We start from the raw sequence: 19,798 nt of genomic DNA, 5'->3' as shown, positions 1-19,798 counted from the left end.
ATCTGAGTGAGTCCCGAGGGTGGAAAACTGATCCGGACTGAAATAACACCACCTCCGTCTGGGACGTTTCGGGCTGCAGAACGACAGCTGAGACTCCACATGCAGCATTCGAGCTTTTCAGAAGTCTGTTTGTCAGATGCCGAATAAGAAGATTCATGTTTTCCCTCCTCTTCGTTTCCTCTCCTCTCATTCCCGTTAATCCTTTTATCCAATAAAAGATGTCCGCCATTGTTGACTGTGCGACGCCACGGGGGGTCACGGTCTGGACGAGGACGAGTCCAATTATAGAAAACTGAGTGAAGGAGTTCAGCTGCTAATTTAATGATCCGCCTGCTGGGAAAACAAAGTGAGCTGAATGTCACGCAGCCTCGTCTTTTATATTGTCACACAAAGTGCAGGATTTGAAGGCGGTTTTGTAGCACTGAGACGATGTGGCCGCAGTGAACAGACACAGAGAAAACATTTAAGAGCTTCACTGTCACCTTTGACCTTTTAATGCTCGATGTGACCTCGCGGTGCGTTCAGGTAATCCACCGCGATCAGTCCGCCGTGGCGACCACCTGGACGATTCCCGGCCGACGAGCGACTGCCAAGAGAAGTTGTTGTTCGGATCTCAAACGTTTGAGTCCTGCTTCTGTTTAAGCTAATTCTGCAGACTTCAGGATTTTATGTTTAGCAGATTTAATTTGTTGACCCGGGCAGCATGAATGAAGTCAGTCACATGTTGGGCATTCAGGAACCAGTTTGTTTTGGGCCCAGAGACTCAGAAGCACAGAAGCAGCAATCTTGCATTAAAACGTTGAGTAGAAACTTTCAGGTTTTAAACGGGAATATTTCACACTTTTAATAATAACGATCATTTCCAGTTTCTACCTGCGTTGTTTTAAACGGGACATTTTAATGTGGACTGTTTGTCTTAAGGGTTTACTGCGTTGTCTCTCCTGGTCAGCTGACGTTCGTCTGTGTGACAGGCTGATAAACTGCTCGTGACTGTTTCTGAGGACTAAAAGTGAAACCCGACTGGCGCACATTTATAGTCGTGTTGTGTACCTGTCTTTGAACGCGTCACTTCCACAGGTGAATCATGGGAAATTAACCTCTGTGGCGCTGCAGCAGGGCCCAGATGGAACTCGCCCCTCCGGCCTGAGCTTTCGGTTTTCAGCGCCGCCACTCGAAGCCCGAGTGCTGTCAGTCGAAGCCCGAGTGCTGTCACTCGAAGCCCGAGTGCCGTCAGTCGAAGCCCGAGTGCCGGCACTCGAAGCCCGAGCGGCGGCGTTTGTGCTCGACACAGTCGGCCTGTCTGTTTGATTTCCGTTAACCAACTGTGACCTGCTGCACTTGTGCACAGCAGCTCTGACAGTCATCCACTCCAGCAGCTTAACAAATAGGATTAGAGCAAAGAGAAAAAAATCTCCCCAGCAGCAAAGTCCCATCTGCTCACCTGAGAGCAGCGAGCAGCCCGGAGACGCCACGTCAGGACCGTCCCGAGCTCGGGGGGAGACGTCCACCTTTACTGTTTTATTTTGACCAATGCCATGCGATCTGGGGGCTGGAGGACTGCGAGGAGGCCGGCGCTCATGAGCTGAGGAGGCGGACATCAGAGGCAGCGAGTCCGGGGCTCGACGTTGACTTTTTGTGAGCAATGGCAGTGAAGTGCGGGAGGTTGGTGCTGTGGGCGGTCGGGGCCGTGCTGCTGTCAGGATACATCGCCATGGAAACAGGTTTGTGCCGTTCTGTTAGTCCTGCTTTTCTCCCTCCAACTGTTAGTGAAGCTTTGACTCTTTAGCTGCAACAATCTAATCAGTGAGTCGACTGGTGGGAAATTGACAGCAAAGCAATCATTTGAATGTTTTTGTAAAGAAAAAACTTCCACATTTCACTTGTTTAATAGTTTCCTTCACTTTCTGTGATGCTGAAGTGAAAACTGCTGGGGATCAGACTTCCTGTCGTTCTTTTTCTGTTCACTGACATTTTGCAAACAAAACTATTCAGTCGTGTACATGTGAAAGCTGACGGGGGGAGACGAGTCTGACTGTGGCTTTGTAGTCCAGTGAATCCCTCTGAACCGTCTCAGAGTTTTCTGCTTTGTGGACCCACAGATGCCACTCGGGACTGGAGCGTGGATTTGAAGGACCGCGGCGGACGTTTGGGGGAGCCGCTGGACTCGGATCAGCTTCTGTACAGACGACACGCTGCCCTGATTCGGAGAAAAAGGAACATCTTGTTTCCGAGCGGAGTCAAACTTTGCACTCAGGAGACGTTCGACCAGGCCGTCGCCAACCACCTGAGATACTTTCACCTCAGAGGTACGTTCAGCTTCCTGACGCTGCTTCTTGTCTTTACGTGTCCGAAAATTCAACCTTTCTGCCTTTTTGACACTCGAGGGGTTTCAGTGACGCTCTCAGCCGAACTGGCTTAGGAGCTTAAACTCACGTCTGCTGTCGTTGAAGGCAGCCGATCCCAGAGGTCAGAGGTCATGTGGGACCAGATGCACTGCAAAACCACGACCTTCTTAACAGCTCGCTCTCTCAGCTTTCAGTTTTCCTCCCCTTTCAAGCCTCATCAGTGCAGCCTGTCAGGGCGGAGGGAGGAAGCAGCTCTGATGCCACCTTCACACCCACGCTGAAGAGAAGATCGTCACAACGTACACAATTTAGAAAATCAGTCCTTTAGGTTGTTTTGGGCCAAAATGAATCTTGAATGGGATTATTTTCTGGTTTTACTGCAGTCAGATGAATCTGTGAGTCTTGGGTTGTTGGTCAGACACATCAGTTTTAATATGTCAACCTGGAAACTGTGATGCACGTTCTTCACAGTTTCAAATAATTCAGATATTGAGAAAATAATGGGATGATGAAAGTATCATCAGATGAGATTGGTCAGTGTTGAAGAAGTATTGCTGCTGGACTGCAGTGAAATAACCTTCACCTTCACTGAGCTCATGTGAGGATCAGGAACCAAATGAAACTGATCGCTGATCTTCCCTCCTGCTTGTTTTTTCTCCAAAGTTTTCATCCTCAGTCGGTGTTTGGGGTTTGCTCAGTCGCCATGGAGACGGAGGAGTTGTTATTAGGTGACCCAGATCTGTTTGACTGGGATCATCGTCGGTTTTCCAGCTTTAATGGCCTTTTCTCTGTGATGTTGATCACGGCAGCCGCCACACAGCTGACGCTCGGCCGTCCCCGTCTGAGTCGATGTGTTTGTTGGTTCTGGTCCCAGATGAGGACATCCGTCTCAGTGTGTTTGGTGAAAACATCCTGCTGGGAGACAAACACCCGTCATTTCATGTCCACCAGTAAATAAGATCTGCTGGCTTTGATTTACACAAGAGGGAACAAAAACTTCTTTGTTTTAAGCTCATTTAGGTGAAACGCATGTTTCTCTTTAAGGCGACATCAGTGTGGACGTAAACACGCGAGGCCAGATTTAAGTTTAAAATGTTTTTCAGAGTGAAATCTGTGTGTTTCAGGGTCCAAACCTGAGGCTGAACTTGTTCTCGTGTTTGCGTTTCAGTGTGTCAGGAGACGGTGTGGGAAGCCTTCAAGATCTTCTGGGACCGGCTGCCGGAGCGGGACGAGTACCAGGACTGGGTCGGGCGCTGCATGGACGGCTCGGTCAGCGTCATGGACATCGGCGGCTTCTTCAGCCAATCAGAGGAGCACAGCAGCCTCATCAGGAGTGTGAGGACACCATTTTGATTCTGTCTTAATGTCTGCGTGATTTCAGTGTGAGAACTTCAAGTCACAAACTTCTTCTTCTCTGCTGCTCGTGTTCCTTTCAGAGAGTCGCGATGGCTGCTGCGATGAACAGGTCAGTTTGAAGCTCGTTACGCTCGCGTGTTGTTTTGATGCTGGTGTTCATGTTATTTGAATCTTGATTTTCTCAACAAAAGATTAAAAAATGATATGAGTGTTTTTTAAGATTCAATCTTTGACAGTAAAGTTAAATATTTCTGGATTTCAGAGCTGCACTTTCTGTCACAAATTTCTAGAAGATTCTTGCAACAAGTTGATTTCTTGAGAAATTTCCTCTCACAAATCTCCTTCAGTTGTTTAAGAAAATCAAGTTTGTAAGGAAAGAGAACAAAGAGAATAGATGATCAGATTTTGTGTTTTGAAGGAGCTGCGACTCCAAACTCAGTGACATCAGCGTTGTGCAGCGACGGCTCAGCCTTCACAGACAGGTGTAGAGTCAGAGCGGTTGTTGTGGTTGTGTATTGACACCTGTGCTGTGTTTCACCACCTGCTGCAGTGTGCCCGTCACCACAGGCCCTCCTCCATGCAGGTAGGCCTGCAGACACCCAACACCAACCTGCCAAACTGGCCTGGAGTCACTTCACCAACACAGCAATGAAACAAAAACATAACACACACTTAGTATAAGTTCCATATGCAGTCTTTAAAAATGCAGCAGCAGCAGCAGCAGTTTCGCTGCACATGAACAGTATTTTCTCACAGATATTCACACAGACGGTTTGGCTGTTACGTTACAGACTGAATGTGCACATGTTGATGCTTTGACCGTCTGTTTACTGAGCTACAAACATCCTAAAGACTGGGGTTTAAATGTACATGTAAGTAAGACTGCATTAACCTGACAAAACGCGGGGAGAACTTGAAGAGTTTAACTGAATCCATCCTCAGGAACCTGACAGGAAGTTCAGCCAGACGCCAAGTGTTTTTGTACACGAGATGCTTGCTTGTTGTCCTGCTTGGCTTTGCTTGCTGCACTTTTTACAGTCGTGTGGCTTTTGTTAATTCTCACTGTAAAAATGCTTCGACCCAGCTGCACTGCAATGGCTGCATTTTAATGAATTTAAAGGGCAATGCCAACTATTTTAAGGATTCACAGATGTTTTGTCACCAGCAGCAAACGGACTGAGAGTTTGTTGATTTGGTTTCTTGAAATCCTGGAGTATAAATTTGATTTTATTGTGGTGGCTTGTTGGGTTTCTTTTTCTCTAAATAAAATCTTAAACTTGGCGAAAACCTCCCTTTAGACATCATGACAAGCTTGACAGTCTCCGTTTGCTCAACAGTACAGAAGTTCTCTCTTCTGTCAATCTTTTACTGTTATGTTTGAAAGTCAGTTTCCTGTTGATGCGTTTTCAGTCACAGCTAAGATGAATCGACCAGCAGCTGCCTTCCTCTGTTTGTTGGTTTTAGTTTTTTATCTAAATGTTTTGCTGTCTCTTTGTCTCTCTTGCAGCTCTGAAGCAACCATCCAGACTGGAGAATCAGTGACTCCACCAGGTAAACACACCTGAAGCTCACCTTTGTGTCCTCCAGTGGGTAGCGATGGTTGTACACACCTCAATGCCCGTAGGAGTTTAAAAGGTCCTCACCTTACACCCCAATCTGTCTTATGTGAGGGAGGAGTGGACGTGGGAGGCTGATTCCCGTCACACGCTCTGCTCTCAGAATAGATCTGTAAGCCTATTTACAGGCAGCAGTCTGGTCAATGGAGGGAGGCAGGACAGGAGACCAGCAGCAGGGGTGTAGGCGTGGCTGAGTTACTGCAGGACAAGTATCAGGGTTAGTGAGATCACAGCTACAGGCCGTGGATCCGTGGACCGAGCAGGGGGACAGTGTGTGGCTGTATACGAGATGTCTCCTTTGTCTCGTATGTCTCAGTTTGTAGGGTTTGTCAAAGTGTCCACATCCAGTGCATCAAATGCGAGCCCTGAGCAAAAACAAGCAAAACATGAGCAATTGTTGACATGCCCTCCTGTGACATTCACAGTCCTTACCGCCAGTGAAGAACCACTTCTGGTTGTTGCAGAGCTGAGATGTACGTGGACGTTAATTTACTTTTCATCATCCTAATTATGTTATTTTATCTGTATTGCTGTTTTACAGGGGGAGATATTATCATCAGATCTGAGACAGTCTTAGTGGAACAAGATGGTCTTCCGCCAGGCTTTGAGGTCTCCACTTGGACCCCTTCACTGTCCGCAACTGAAGGGTTGATTCGAGAGGCTGCAACACCCTCAGCTGAGATTTCTGTGGATTTGACCTCTGAGCCTGTGGTTGCAGGGAGGCCAGAGGACACTGAAGACGTCACCTCTGAAAGTCCACCTTTGGTCATCACTGACACACAGGTTTCCTTGGAGTCTGAAGATGCTGAGGATTTTGCAGAGGAAACTGTGGAGGTTGCCACAGAGGTTGCTGGTTCTGTTACCCATAAGCCCATTGATGCGACTGTTGAGGAAACTGAGAAAACTGTGTCAGATGGAGAGGAAGAGGCTGCAGTGGCCGATGAAAAGATCCTTGAGATCATCCCTGAGGATGTGGATGTACCTGATACTGAGGTGGTTCAGGAAGTTTCCCCAGGGGGTGAGGAGCCTCCTTCAGAGGTCGTGGCTGAAGAGGTAATTACAGAGGCTACTGCTGTGGTCCTTGCAAAGCCCACTGTAATATCTGCTACAGAAGCTGTCACACAGGAAGAATTAGAGCAAGAAGTTTCTCTGGAGCCTACTGCAGATGCTCCGTCAGACGCCGTGATGGAGCACATCTCAGAGACCACAGTCGAGGTCATTGTGGGCCCAGAAGATCAAGACATTTCTTTGGATACCACATCAGATGTAATATTGACTGATGAGATTGTGGAGGAACCCTCGGAGGATTTTCCACAGCCCATTGATGAAGCAGAACCAGGTTCCCCTGAATTTGTTGAGATGGCAGTTTATGAAAGTGACAAACAGGAGCCACCTGCAGAACATCCCTCAGAAGCTGTTGGAGAGTTTAGCCAAGATGAAACCAAAGTCAGCACAGATGCAACTCCAGCAGTAATTCTGATAACAGATCCATATTCAGAAGAAATATTTATAAATGTTACTCCAGCACAAGAATCTGTCCCAGATATAAAAACTGAGGTGGGCAAACAGCCAGAAGACAAACCAACACTGAGGGCCGAGGTTACTTCTCAGCCTCTAGTAGTGACTTTACAAGATGAGAGGGATGAAGACTCTGAGGAGTCACCACCAAGTACTGCAGTGGGAGAGATGGAGACAACACAGGAAGATACACCTGTGGAGAAAGAAATGGCATTAGAGACAAGCAAAAAGTCAGAAGAGACAGCAAAGGTAGAAGTCAAACACGAAGAAGCTTCAGTTGTTACTGAAGATGAGACAAGCAAAGCTGCTGGTGAAGTGGAGTCCGCTGAAGTGATCGCTACAAAGACAGATGTAAAAGAGCCTAAAGAGGGTGATGAAACAGCAGAAGAAGTTGAAATTGAAAACGTCACTGTGGCAGAGGTGGAAACTGTGCAAACAGCAGAGGAAAAACTACCTGCGGAAACAGAGGAGGCAGCAGTTGCAGTAGAGGATACAGTCGATACAGCAGAAGAAGAACCAGCTGAAGCTGCAATAGAAACAGAAGTCACGGAGGAAAAGCCAGTAAAGACGGTCAGTGAGACCCCAAAGATAACTGAAGCTACAGGAGAACCAGCTAAAGGTGGAGGAGATAAACCTGGGACTCCCCAAAAACCTGTAGAGAAAGTAGGAGCAGATGTAACTGTACACGAAGGACAGTCTGCAGTAGAAACTGGACAAGAACCACAAGCTGTTGAAGAAGCCATAGAAATAGGAGACGCTACAAAAACTGCAAAAGAGATTGAACACACGACTGAACCTGCACAAGGAGCAGAACTCATAGATGTAATTGCAGAGGAGTCCACAAAACCCTCAGAGCCACCAGCACGAGAAGTGGAACCTCTAGAAGTAACTGCCATTAAGACAGAACCCGCAGGAGAACCAGCACAAGTAGTGAAACCTGTAGAAGAAACTGCTGAAGAGACAGAACCCACAGCAGAACCAGCACGAGAAGTGAAACCTGCTGAAGTAACTGCCATCGAGACAGAACTCACAGGAGAACCAGCACCAGAAGTGAAACCCGTTGAAGAAACTGCTGAAGAGACAGAACCCACAACAGAACCAGCACGAGAAGTGAAACCTTCTGAAGTAACTGCCATTAAGACAGAACCCGCAGGAGAACCAGCACGAGAAGTGGAACCTGTAGAAGAAACTGCTGAAGAGACAGAACTCACAGGAGAACCAGCACGAGAAGTGGAACCTGTCGAAGAAACTGCCATAGAGACAGAACTCACAGGAGAACCAGCACGAGAAGTGGAACCTGTCGAAGAAACTGCCATAGAGACAGAACTCACAGGAGAACCAGCACGAGAAGTGGAACCTGTCGAAGAAACTACCATAGAGACAGAGCCCACAGGAGAACCAGCACGAGAAGTGAAACCCATAGAAGAAACTGCTGAAGAGACAGAATCCACAGGAGAACCAGCACAAGAAGTAAAACCTGCTGGAGTAACTGTCATCGAGACAGAACACACAGGGGAACCAACACAAAAAGTGGAACCTCTAGAAGAAGCTGCCATAGAGACAAAACCTACAGGAGAACCAGTACAAGAAACTGCCATAGAGACAGAACCCACAGGAGAGCCAGCACATGAAGTGAAACCTGTAGAAGAAGCTGCTGAAGAGACAGAACCTACAGGAGAACCAGCACAAGATGTGAAACCTGCTGAAGTAACTGCCATAGAGACAGAACCCACAGGAGAACCTGTAGAAGAAACTGTCGTAGAGACAGAACCCACAGGAGAACCAGCACAAGAAGTGAAACCTGTAGAAGAAACTGTTGAAGAGACAGAACCCACAGGAGAACCAGTAGAAGAAACTGCCATAGAGACAGAATCCACAGAAGAACCAGCACAAGAAGTTGAACCGGTAGAAGATACTGCCATAGAGACAGAACTCACAGGAGAACTTTCACGAGAAGTGAAACCTGTAGAGGAATTTGCAAAAGAGACAGAACCTACAAGAGAACCAGCGCAAGAAGTGGAACCTGTAGAAGAAATTGCTGAAGAGACAGAGCTTATGGGAGAACCAGCACAAGAAGTGGAACCTGTAGAAGAAACTGCTGAAGAGACAGAACCTACTAGAGTAGCAGAACAGGAAGTGGAACTTGAAGATGAAACAGTAGAAGAAGACAAACTCACAGAAGAAAATGCAGAACCCACGAGAGAACCAGCACAAGAAGCAGATGTTATAAGAGAAGTTACAGAAGAGAAGGGACCCACTGGAGAACCTACACAAGAAGCAGAACGTGAAGTAGTAAGTACTAAAGATAAAACAGATACTATGTCTGTAAATAAAGCACAAGAAGCAGCCCAAGTGGAACCACTGGAGGACGGAGAAGAAGCTACTTCTGAGGAGAAAACAGAGGATGAACCTGAAGTTGAAGAAGTCATCCGAGAAAGTGTTGATGAAACTCTTCCAGAGGCTGATGAAGAGATCACTCCAGTTATTGTTGTTGTTCCAGAAGATACAGAAAGTTTATTGCCTGGGACTGAAGAGGAGGAAACATCTGAACCAGAGATAATGATGGAGGTTCCAGTCACCTCTGAAGTAGCAGTACTACCAGAAATCACTAAGAGTACCACACAGGTGATTGAGCCTACAAGTGAAACTTCAAACTCCGAAACCTTGCCTGAAGAAATTGTCCCAGAGGTTGCGAGTGAAGGTTCTCCAGAAACTGTGACTGATGCTCATCCAGGAGGAACCACTGAAGCTGAGGATTTCACCCAGCAGTTTCCCGATGAGCCTGTCCTCAAGGTTTCACCTAAAGAAGATGTCATCCCAGAGCAGGTTGAAGGTATCTCCCCAGGTGTCACAGCAGAAAATGCAGAAGTAATCGTGACAGAAGCTCCAGTAGAAATCACATCTGAGCCTCATGATGAAATCACCTCAGAAACTGTTGTGGAAGGAGCTGCAGAGAGTACACAAAGTGCTGTAGTTGAAGGCACAGAGGAGCCCACCCCCTCCACCTCTCTGGACATCACAACCAAATACATAGTGGAGTACAACAATGGCAACTTCCCAGACCTGTCAGGGAGGCCTTATGATTTAGACCACGACTTACTTGGAAACAACGGCTTTGAACTGGAGGTCGAAGAGGAGAACTCGGTAAGCATATTTTGGTGGCTTGTTTGTAGAATGGCTGCTTATCAACTGACAAGTTTCAGTCCCAGCGCCGATAAGACAAACTAACGCCAAAAACATCTGAATGTTCCTCCTCTCAGATTGGTAACGAGATAGACGACACCTTGCTGTGGCCCCCGAGGTCCCTGACGGACCAGGTGGTGGAGCTGAACATCAGGCTGAGAGGAGAAACCTACAACGACGCTCTGAGAGACCCGAGCAGCTTCCACTACCAGCAGCTGGCCAGACACTTCACACGCAGGGTAGGATGATTTCTCCAAGCTCTGGTGTGGCGCAAACATATTGATCAAAGTAAGATACCTCAGCTCTGTGGTATGACATTTTCTTCACATCTGCAAGTCATCTGTAGATTTCTGAGGTCGCTCATTGTAGTCATGCACCCTCGGGGTAAGAGGGACTTTTTGAAAACATTTCAAACTTTATTTGAACGCTCAGAGCTCAGAGCAAAAGTGCTGTTTGTGTTCTAGCTATTGGAAGTTTAAAGTGAGAGATATGGTTTTGATGTGTTATTTTCATGCCATAAAACACAGAAGCACAATACACCAACATCACATGGAAACGTGTGGAGTGAGGCTCTCTGCCACACAATGTGCTTTGTTCAGATGTGAAAAGTCACAGAACAGTTAAAAAATGTAATATTGTAGCATCTCCTAATTAAACACATGATCTGATGTTGAATTTGAATCATTTTAATGTGCAAAGATGTTAGTCTCTCTCAACAAATCCACATTAGACCAGCAGAGGCAAAGATCTGCAGGGGAGAAACTTGATGAGCCTCATTACTGTGCAGAGAAGCTGAGACTGTTGTCATCGTCATATTTTGGAGACAAAGATGATGCAATGAGCTGTGGTTGGTCTATCAGTCAGGTTCCTGCCCAGACCTCCTACTCCTTTCTGTCATTTCTCCTCTCTGACGTCCAGGATGCACACTCATTACCAGATTGACTTGCTTGTGGTTTCCTACAAACTGCAGACTCAGGAGTTGGGCTCTGCTTTTAAAAGGCCTCGCCTGTTTTTCACGCATTAAGGATCTTCGCGCTTTGAAGCTCAGTTTCCTCTGTGCTGCCAGCTATCGGCTATACGACCCGCAGAGGCCGAAACAGAGCTGGAAAACATCCGAGAACATACAGAATACGAGCAGTGACTCACTGCGAGTTGGTGGAAAAACAAGCTGTGCCAGGAAAGCAGTGAGTGCCGGTGTATTCCCGTACCGCTGGGACTTTTTCAGGCTCTGCTCTGTTGTTAGTGACGCGGGAAGCCAGTTTATGGTTTGAATATCGGGGTCAGGGTCATTAATGAGGGAATATGAAGTGGATAACAGGCCTAATAGAAACAGCAGGAGTTCGACTGCAGCAGAGAAAAAGAATCGAGGCGGTGGAGTGCAGCCACAGGCTGCCGAGAGCCAGAAAGCGTAGATTTGTATTCCACATAAAGAGACAAAGTTGATGAGCTTATCATAAACACGTCTTTATAACAAGTCCAGTATCTAACGTGAACATTTCTGTCCTGTCTTTACTGTGCAGATTGAAGACGCCTTCGAGAGGTTGCCTGGCTTCAAGACTGTCCATGTCGTCGAGTTCAGGTACAGTTTAACTTCATGTCCCGCGTGTCCATGGACACAGATACATTTTGGATTTGCTGTATTTATGTGATGTTTTGTTTCTGTTCTCAGGCCACAGAAGGACCTGGAGCTGTGAGTTTGAACTTTTCTCCTGTTTGCATGGTTTTATCTCTACATATTAATAAGCACTAAAATACTGGAAGGATGGTTCAGTTTTGGTGAGTGTCCTGTTTTCACTTCTGACAGTACATTCATGTTCACCCAGAGGGCTGTGAAACAGTCTGATAAATCCATCTCATCGACCCCTGACTTAACTGCAGAGTCCACTTATCCTCCAGTGAGCAAGGAATGATGGGAAATTCAGCTGTTTGGGATGAGGCAGAGCACAAAGAACAACATACAGTTTAGAAACTGCTGTGTGGATCTTCCTTTTATAAGATGTGCAGTAAGATGTTAAGCCTCAGTAGTTTGGACTGTAGCCTGTGGACGCAGAAAAGAGGGATTTTCCCACCTCGTGGTCGCGTCCTCGCGGACCGTCTCCCCTCTCGAAGGCCCTTTCACCTGGATGTCGCGGTAAATAAGAGCTCTGCTGCTACTCTGCTCTAATTTCCACTTAATGTCCTTAACAATAGTCCATCAGCTCTTAAGTGGGATAAGATGCTCGCTGCTCACCAGCCACCTGCAGCTGCCGTGGGATTACTGTTAAAGATTTACGACAGGCTCGCTCACCTCCCCCACCTCCCCCCGCTGTCCAGAAACCCCCTTGTCTGTGCTCTGACCACACTGATGAAATCCCTTTGTGGGCTCAGAGAGACTGTTAAACTCACCTGAACTCTGCAGTCGCCTCAGCGCGAAGTCGATAAGGTCGTAAAATCCTCAGGTTCTGAGGTTCTTAACACTCGCCTTGGAAATTGATATTAGAGTGAAGGATGGAGGTCAGAAAGATGCGAAACAACGGAGGGATGAACTGATTAAAGGATGATCTGGTGGTTCCAGTTGGTTATTTGCGGCTTGAAAGTTGAAACCTCTGAAGCTCACTGACTTAAACATCAGATTTACATTTCAGTCAACAGATAAAAACAGCATGAGATAGTCGTTAGTTGCCACCCACTGTTTCATTTATAGCAGAGTCCGACGTGTCTCTCCTCTTCTTCCCTCTCAGGGGTCTGGTGGTCCTGGTTCACTATGCCATCACTCTGGAGGTGGACAGCAGCGGCATCACCAACGACACGCTGGACTTCATCTCTCTGCAGAACAACCTGGTGGAGAAGAATTACCCCGGGGCCGCCGAGCAGCCCACCGTCGTCTACACCATCACCGACTTCCGCAACTACATCACCGAGGCGCTGCACAAAGACAACTTCATGGGCAACGGCAGCCTGGAGGCGCAGCCCGACTCTCTGCAGCTGGAGAACGGTTTGAATGTTCATGTCCACCCAGTCACTGAAACATAGCTGTTACATTCTTTAAGTCCATGCAAGTTTCATAATAACTTCCTGTTAATTTTCCTGCCACATCCGATTGATTAAATGTAAAATAGAGATTCTGTTAGTTAGTTCAAAGTTTAAGATAAGACTTTATTGACCCCCGGAGGGAAATTAAGTTGTGACAGCAGATAACAGAACAGATAACAAGACACAATGTGCCACTAGAGCAGCATAACAGCTAGAAACAGATAAGTAACAAATAAGCTAGAATTAAAATAGAATTAAAAATAAAAATAATAACGTGAAACAGAAATAAAAAAGGAGTATATACAAAATAACCATAAGATATACAAGATACAAACACTCATCTTTAAAAATCTTTGTCAGTAAATACGCCTGCCAGTAACTTTGAGCTCTGAGTGTTGCCTTTGATTTGATCTGAGAGGAGATCTGATCTGATGAGGGATGTTAACGCTATGAAGCTAACAGACTCTTTTCTGCAGCGGAGAACTTGTTACCTGCTGTGAAACCTACGAGCCGATCCGCCGACACCTTCGACAACATGGTGAGTTAAACTGAATGAGAGGAGGAAACTGCTTCTCTTAACTCAACCAGAAGTGAAGGGGAGTGAACAAGGCCCAGCAGTTCGCTCGACTGTTGAACGCTTTCTTCCAGGACAACGTCCTCGCTGCAGAAAAGCCTCCCGATGCACCGAGCCACGAAGTGGAGAGCAGTGATGTTTTCCTGAAGAAGGACGACTTCCTGTTCGATCCCTTCGACCAGCGGAAAGGCCATCAGGACCCGGTGGTGAGCGAGAACGACGTCTTCTTGTTTGACGAGAGCACGGCTCCTCCAGCCATCGCTGAATACCCTGAAAAAACCGTCGACCTGCAGCCAGCAGCACCACAGAGTGAGTAAATGTTCAGAAACTGGACACAAGGCTACTGTCATTAATTTGAGATACTGTCTCAAGGCATCTAACTGTGTTAAAACTAAAGCAAATAAAGTTTCACAGTCAAACTAACCTCTCCACGTGCTTCTGGTCGCAGATAAAGGAAATATTGAAGACGAGGGATTCCTCCTCAGTAATGCTCCTGCCGCCAAAGATGAAAATCCCAGAGGTGACCATACAGTTGCTCCTGGAGGCTCCTCTGCAGCTGCCCTTCCTCCAACAAAACCTCAAACAGGCTCTGAGGTTGCCCAGGCTCTGGACGATGGATCTGGCTCTGGTTTCTCTGGAGACGGCCAGGGAGCTGATCTCTGGTCCTGGCAGCCAGCAGCAACATCTGACTGGACTGGCTTCTATAGCAACAGCAATGGCAGCCTGGAGGTGCTACCACCACCTGATCTGGAGGAGACCGAGGATGAGGATGAGGATGCCATTGGTGTTACATTGCCAGTCACTAAGAAAGATGATTTAATTGCAGTGAAAGTTGAGTTCACCAGTGCTCCCGCTTTGCAGTCAACAACAGTTCCTGCTTTTGAGGAATCATCGTTGGGCAGAGACATCAAGGAAGCTTTCTTTGATCAGGTTTTGATAACACCACACATCAGCACAGACCCTCGATACTCAACCACCACCGAAGCACCTGTTTTCTCTCCCAAAGGTACCTTGAATGTTGAACTTTCAGTACAAACAGTGGAAGCATCGGGCATCTACGATGACCTCTCCTTGACCGAACCTTACACCCATACAGCACCAGTCACGGATTCTCCCGAACCTGAAGCTTGGACTCGTGAGGCCTCTGTTGTTGCAGGACCAACTGATTCAGCATTCAGTCTTCAAGAAACCACCGAGGAGGTGAAAGTAACTACTGCAGCAGGAATAGAGCATCCAGTGTCTGCAGCTGGCTCTAAATCAGAAGATTTACCTGAGAAAGAAGACGCTGAAGTCATAATTGCACCTGAAGCACCTGCAGTTCCTGAAGTTGATTCCTCGACCGAAGAGACACCCACCTTTGTTGAAGTCCAGGCAATTACTGTCAAAGAATCCAGCTTTGATACAATCACTGACCAGCCACCAGAACTGGAAATATTCACAGAAAAACCCAAACTGCTGCTGCCAAAAACTGAAGACCACGTAGAGGTTGAGGTTTTAGAGGAGCAACACATTGGAGCTACTGACCCTGCACTAACAACAGTGCCAGCAGGTGGAATCCAAGATGAGGATCTGGTTGTGGATGAAGTTATAGTTGCCACCTCAACGACTGCTGTTCCTGTCCTCACTCCATCTGTAGCGTCAGACCACAGCAGCAGCATTGTGCTTTCGCCTGAGAAGGACTCGCCGTTCACTCGAGTGTCGGATTCTGTCCCGGACGACGAGGAACTGGTTCACCAGGAGCACGTAAACCACGAAGATGTTGATGACGTTCTGATGATCAGTCCATCTTCAGATGTTCCTCATTTGATGCCATCAGTGGTTGTTGTGAACAAAACAGAAGGTGTTCCAGTGGATGCCATGGAAAGGTCACCAGGTGCTTCAGAACAGGGTGAAGACTTGGGTACCGCTCAGACAAACGCTTCAGAAAGGGTAGTTAGTGGCATCCTCCAGACCACTTCCTCACTGCAGGAAGTGAACAACACCTCTGCTGCCGAGATCCAACCCTTCGAGCATGTTTTTTCCGAGATGCCGAGCATCGACGTCAGCTTTGATGTGTTTCAGTATGGCAGCGTGGCAACTGAAGATGACAGCAGCGGCTTCTCCAGTGGGGCCCGGGGATCAGATCTGGACGCCATCGCACTACCAACTCGACCTGGCAGAGCCCTAACGGTGTTCTTCAGCCTCAGGGTGACCAACATGGTGTTTTCCATGGACCTTTTTAACAAGAGCTCAGCTGAGTACAAGGCTCTGGAGCAACGGTTCCTACAGCTGGTGAGAGCTCTAATAATGTGGTGGTAGTAAATAAAAACCTCTAGACTCATATGTAAAGTTCCTCACATTCATCTTTGTCTTCACTTTAAAGCTGGTCCCCTACCTCGAGTCCAACCTGAATAACTTCAAGAACCTGGAGATCCTCAACTTCAGGAATGGCAGCATCGTGGTGAACAGCAGGATGAGGTTCGGTAAACCAGTTCCCAGAGGGGTCACCAACGTCGTTTACCTCATCCTGGAGGACTTCGCCAACACCGCCTACCAGACCATGAACCTGGCCATCGACAAGTACTCTCTGGACGTTGAATCAGGTAGGACTGTGGAAAAGTTGGTTTGGGTTAAACCTTACAGGTTTTGAAAGGCTGTGAATTTAATAATCAGAGTTGACTGGCTTCATGTTGCAAAAACACGATCACGAAGGCCGTTTGTAACTGGTTTCTTTGTTTTTATTTTCCTTCATTCTGCTGCTGAAATCTCCCTCACAAGGCTTCCGTTTTCACAGACAAGTTCATCTGTTTTTATAGGAGTTTGAACATTGGAGGATCATCCCTCATATCTGAAAGAAAAGACGTTTTAGGCGTCAGGTGACCCATGAGTACATTGGGAAATCTGAAGGATTAACGAATAAATACTGCTGGTGTGCAGCTTCAGACACAGAGTTTTATTCTTGGATGCTGAGTTGTTATAAGAGCTTTCATTCTCAGCAGCTGAATCCTGTGTGTGTGTGTGCAGTGTTAACGCCTGTCAGGTGCTAATACCTGAGATAATCTGTCTGGGAGGAACGTGAGCAGCAGCACACACACTGACTCACTGGGATGAATCAACATGGAAGCTGTTTACGTCCGTCTGTCTGAGCTCAGAGACAGTCTGTGCTCAAGCACTGTACTGAAGTACAAATTTGAGGTAGTTTTCAACCACCAGTCCGGGTGCTCCGCTTCACTGTGCACGGGAAGGACTTGGGCAGCTTTTATTTTGAAGGGCACTTTGAAACAGGAGGAAGAAGCACAGAGTCTGCGTGTACTTTATTCTGAAGAACATGTCTGTGTGTACAGGTGTCACTTCCACCTGAGTGAGGCGGAGGCTTGCTGAGGGTTGGTTTACTGTCATTCCCTCCAGTGTGTCCATCTCTGCTGAGCTGCAGCTCTTTAATCTGTCTGAGCCAATCAGAGGAGCTCCTGACAGCCTAATAACCCTAATCTGCAGCAGCGGTCAGGACTCACTGTGGACGTGATAATCAGTTTACGTCTTCACTGCGCTCCGCACATGCTGGCCTGTTCTGGGTCCTGCAGAGGCTGCGCTGCTCGAGCTGGACTCACGTCGGGTCCACGTCACGTTTTCTGAACAGCAGCTCATTCAATGAACCGTGGAATCCGGGAGACAAACAGCTCAGGAGACAGTAAATTGAAGACGTTTGTTGTGATAAATAAAACAGCTGAAGAAGTGGCTTCAGTGACGTACTGCGCTGCTGCTCTGTGATAGAAATGACTTGTCATCCTCCATGTCTTCTTCTTCTTCTCCGTCTGTCAGGTGACCGGGCGGATCCCTGTAAGTTCCAGGCCTGTAACGAGTTTTCCAGGTGCATGGTGAATCGCTGGTCGGGCGAGGCCGAGTGTGTTTGTGACGCCGGATACCTGAGCGTGGACGGTCTGCCGTGTCAGAGCGTCTGCGACGTGCACGCCGACTTCTGCCTCAACGACGGCAAATGTGACATCATCCCTGGAAAAGGCGCCATCTGCAGGTCTGAGGGGGGTTTACACTCGGTGGTCTTACTGAAGTGGTTCTGTGTTTTCTGCGTGGGAACTGAACCTGAAACTTGTGCCGCAGGTGTCGGGTCGGAGAGAACTGGTGGTATCGCGGCGAGCACTGCGAGGAGTACGTTTCGGAGCCGCTGGTGGTGGGCATCGCCATCGCCTCGGTAGCTGGGTTCCTCATGGTGGCGGCGGGGATCATCTTCTTCTTGGCGAGGTCGCTGCGAGAGCAGTACGACGAGGAGGACACCGAGGACCCCCTGCGGTGAGCGACGGCAGCAGCCTGATTGGTTAACGTCCGTACTGATCCGCCACGCGGTACTTCAGCTTTCAGAAATGATCAGTTGAACACCTGAATTCTCCTCCAGGCGGGGCGACAGCGTGCCGACGCTGGAGCGCGCCACCAAGTTCAACCCCATGTTCGAGAGTGACCCGGTTACCGCCCAGTACTACCGTCGCTATGACAACGACCTGCCGCAGTCCTACCGGCACCGCGAGCCCGACCTGCCCCGGTACAGCAGCTCTGTCAGCACCGACGGCTCCAAAGACCTCGGCAGCGACGAGATGCGACACGTCTACCAGAACGCCACGCTCACCAAAGAGGTACAGGAACTGCACTTTGTTTTCTTTAGTCCAGTGAAATCGGACTCGTAATCTGTTGAAGGAGATTTTAAATATTTGATTTCATGTTTAATTGTAAATGAAAATGCGGAGCCCGCCGTACGACGGGCCTGACCCTCGTAGTGTCGTCCTCCTGCTGGGAGCTTTGGCTCGTCTTCCTGCAGCCGCTGGAGGCGCTTAGTGAAACGTTTGGACAGTCGAGTGTTGTGACACTCGTCTGGCTCACAGGTGTTTCCAGCCTCAGCAGGAGGTTGGTACTACACAGACGAGTATTTTTACCTTCAGGACCTCCTCGTCCTCACCCGTGACCTCGCAGGTTACATAAACATGTTTTCCTGTGTGACCTCTGACCTGCAGGAGATCCAGGAGCGACTCAGGATAATCGAGTTGTGCGCCCGGGATCAACACTTCGCAGACTTTGTGCGACAGACTCAAGTGTGAGTGTTTTCACGCCTGCTTGTGAGGCTGTTAGTGTTGGAAAGTGGACAAACTGTTTCCTGTTACGTGTTGATCTCAACTGCACATTATTTGTGCGAGCTTCACGTCAACTCTCAGAAAACACGTCAAACAATAAAACATTCAAACATTTTGACGTCAGTGTAAAGTTTAATCTGTGATTTCACAATAAGATTCTCCACCAGCAACAAACAGCAGTTTGACCTGAAGCGCGTCCAGACAACCAGACGTTAATCTTCCTTCCTCCCGTCTCGTCTCTTTGTGTTTCTTAACATTTAAATTGGAGGTTTCTGTGGTCTGGACTTCGCCCGTTTGCACCACATCACTCGCCGGCCAAAAACCGCCAAGCGAATCTAATTTTCTCTCGTTTTGTGGGGCAGGTTCCTGGAGAGGAGAGGAAGCTCGACCACGTAGCGAGTCCCGGGCGGCAGACCTCGAGGTACGGCATCACGTGTCTGATGTTCCTGTTTACTGCAGCCTGTGTGAACTGTGGGAGCTCAGGATCAGGTTTCAGGTTTCATGAGAAACATCGTCAGGTCTGACGCGTCGGTTTCCCCGATACGTGAAGAAATCCTGCTGACATGTTCAAAGTCACACATACAAATCGCACCTGAAGTCGCACGCTTCTTCGTCTCAAAAGTAAAATGTGCTTATGTTTCCGTGTGGTGAAGGTCTTGTATCTTCTGAGACGTGACGATGTTGCTCGCCTGAAGCCTTCTGCTCTCCCAGCTGACCTGAGATCAGTGTTAACGTCAGCGTGTCTCCACAGGAAGCGGCCTTCGTCGGCGACCCGCCGAGGGAGGAGGAGTTGGTGTTGTGTGGCCTGGCTGCGTCTGATGGACTGGAGGTGGAGGTGACGAGACACTGAAACTTGTGGGAGGACACTTTGACTGTTTGTGGGACCGTGAAGCGAACCGTGACCTCAGTCAGCTCACCTGTTCCTCTCACCTGTCACCTCCGGCTGTAAATACTGTGTTGTTTGTTTCTGTCCCTGTTGGAGTAACACTTCAGTCCTGCTTCTGCTGAGATCCTCCGTCTCACACTTTCATGGCTTTCGTCTCCAGCTGGAGCTCGAGGGCTCCTGTGTGACCCGCCCGT

General features: G+C 48.1%; 2 protein-coding genes across 3 annotated transcripts in view; both read left to right on the top strand.

The window, feature by feature from the left end:
* Positions 1-1,247: 1,247 nt before the first annotated feature.
* On the top strand, positions 1,248-19,611 carry impg2b (interphotoreceptor matrix proteoglycan 2b). 2 transcript variants are annotated; one of them, XM_046381736.1, is made up of 21 exons: positions 1,248-1,721; positions 2,100-2,306; positions 3,514-3,680; positions 3,782-3,810; positions 4,252-4,284; positions 5,209-5,252; positions 5,859-9,979; positions 10,096-10,257; positions 11,539-11,597; positions 11,688-11,708; positions 12,739-12,992; positions 13,507-13,568; positions 13,679-13,913; positions 14,053-15,875; positions 15,967-16,186; positions 17,403-17,613; positions 17,700-17,888; positions 17,992-18,226; positions 18,602-18,681; positions 19,081-19,139; positions 19,470-19,611. In XM_046381736.1, exons 1-20 carry the CDS (start codon positions 1,643-1,645, stop codon positions 19,112-19,114), a joined length of 8,265 nt encoding a protein of 2,754 aa, XP_046237692.1. In that variant the 5' UTR covers positions 1,248-1,642; the 3' UTR covers positions 19,115-19,139; positions 19,470-19,611. The 2 variants fall into 2 exon arrangements, with proteins under 2 accessions (XP_046237692.1, XP_046237693.1); XM_046381737.1 differs by lacking the exon at positions 4,252-4,284.
* Positions 19,470-19,798, top strand: part of abi3bpb (ABI family, member 3 (NESH) binding protein b) — a 33,326-nt gene continuing 32,997 nt past the window's right edge. The window contains exon 1 of the mRNA XM_046381796.1: positions 19,470-19,553. The gene's annotated coding sequence lies outside the window, so the exon portion shown is untranslated. The remainder of the gene's footprint in view (positions 19,554-19,798) is intronic.

This window comes from Scatophagus argus, chromosome 24, assembly GCF_020382885.2.
Source record: "Scatophagus argus isolate fScaArg1 chromosome 24, fScaArg1.pri, whole genome shotgun sequence".
In the NCBI taxonomy this organism is placed as follows: domain Eukaryota; kingdom Metazoa; phylum Chordata; class Actinopteri; family Scatophagidae; genus Scatophagus; species Scatophagus argus.
Note: the sequence above shows the minus strand (reverse complement) of the source record. Positions and strands in the feature narration are given on the sequence as shown.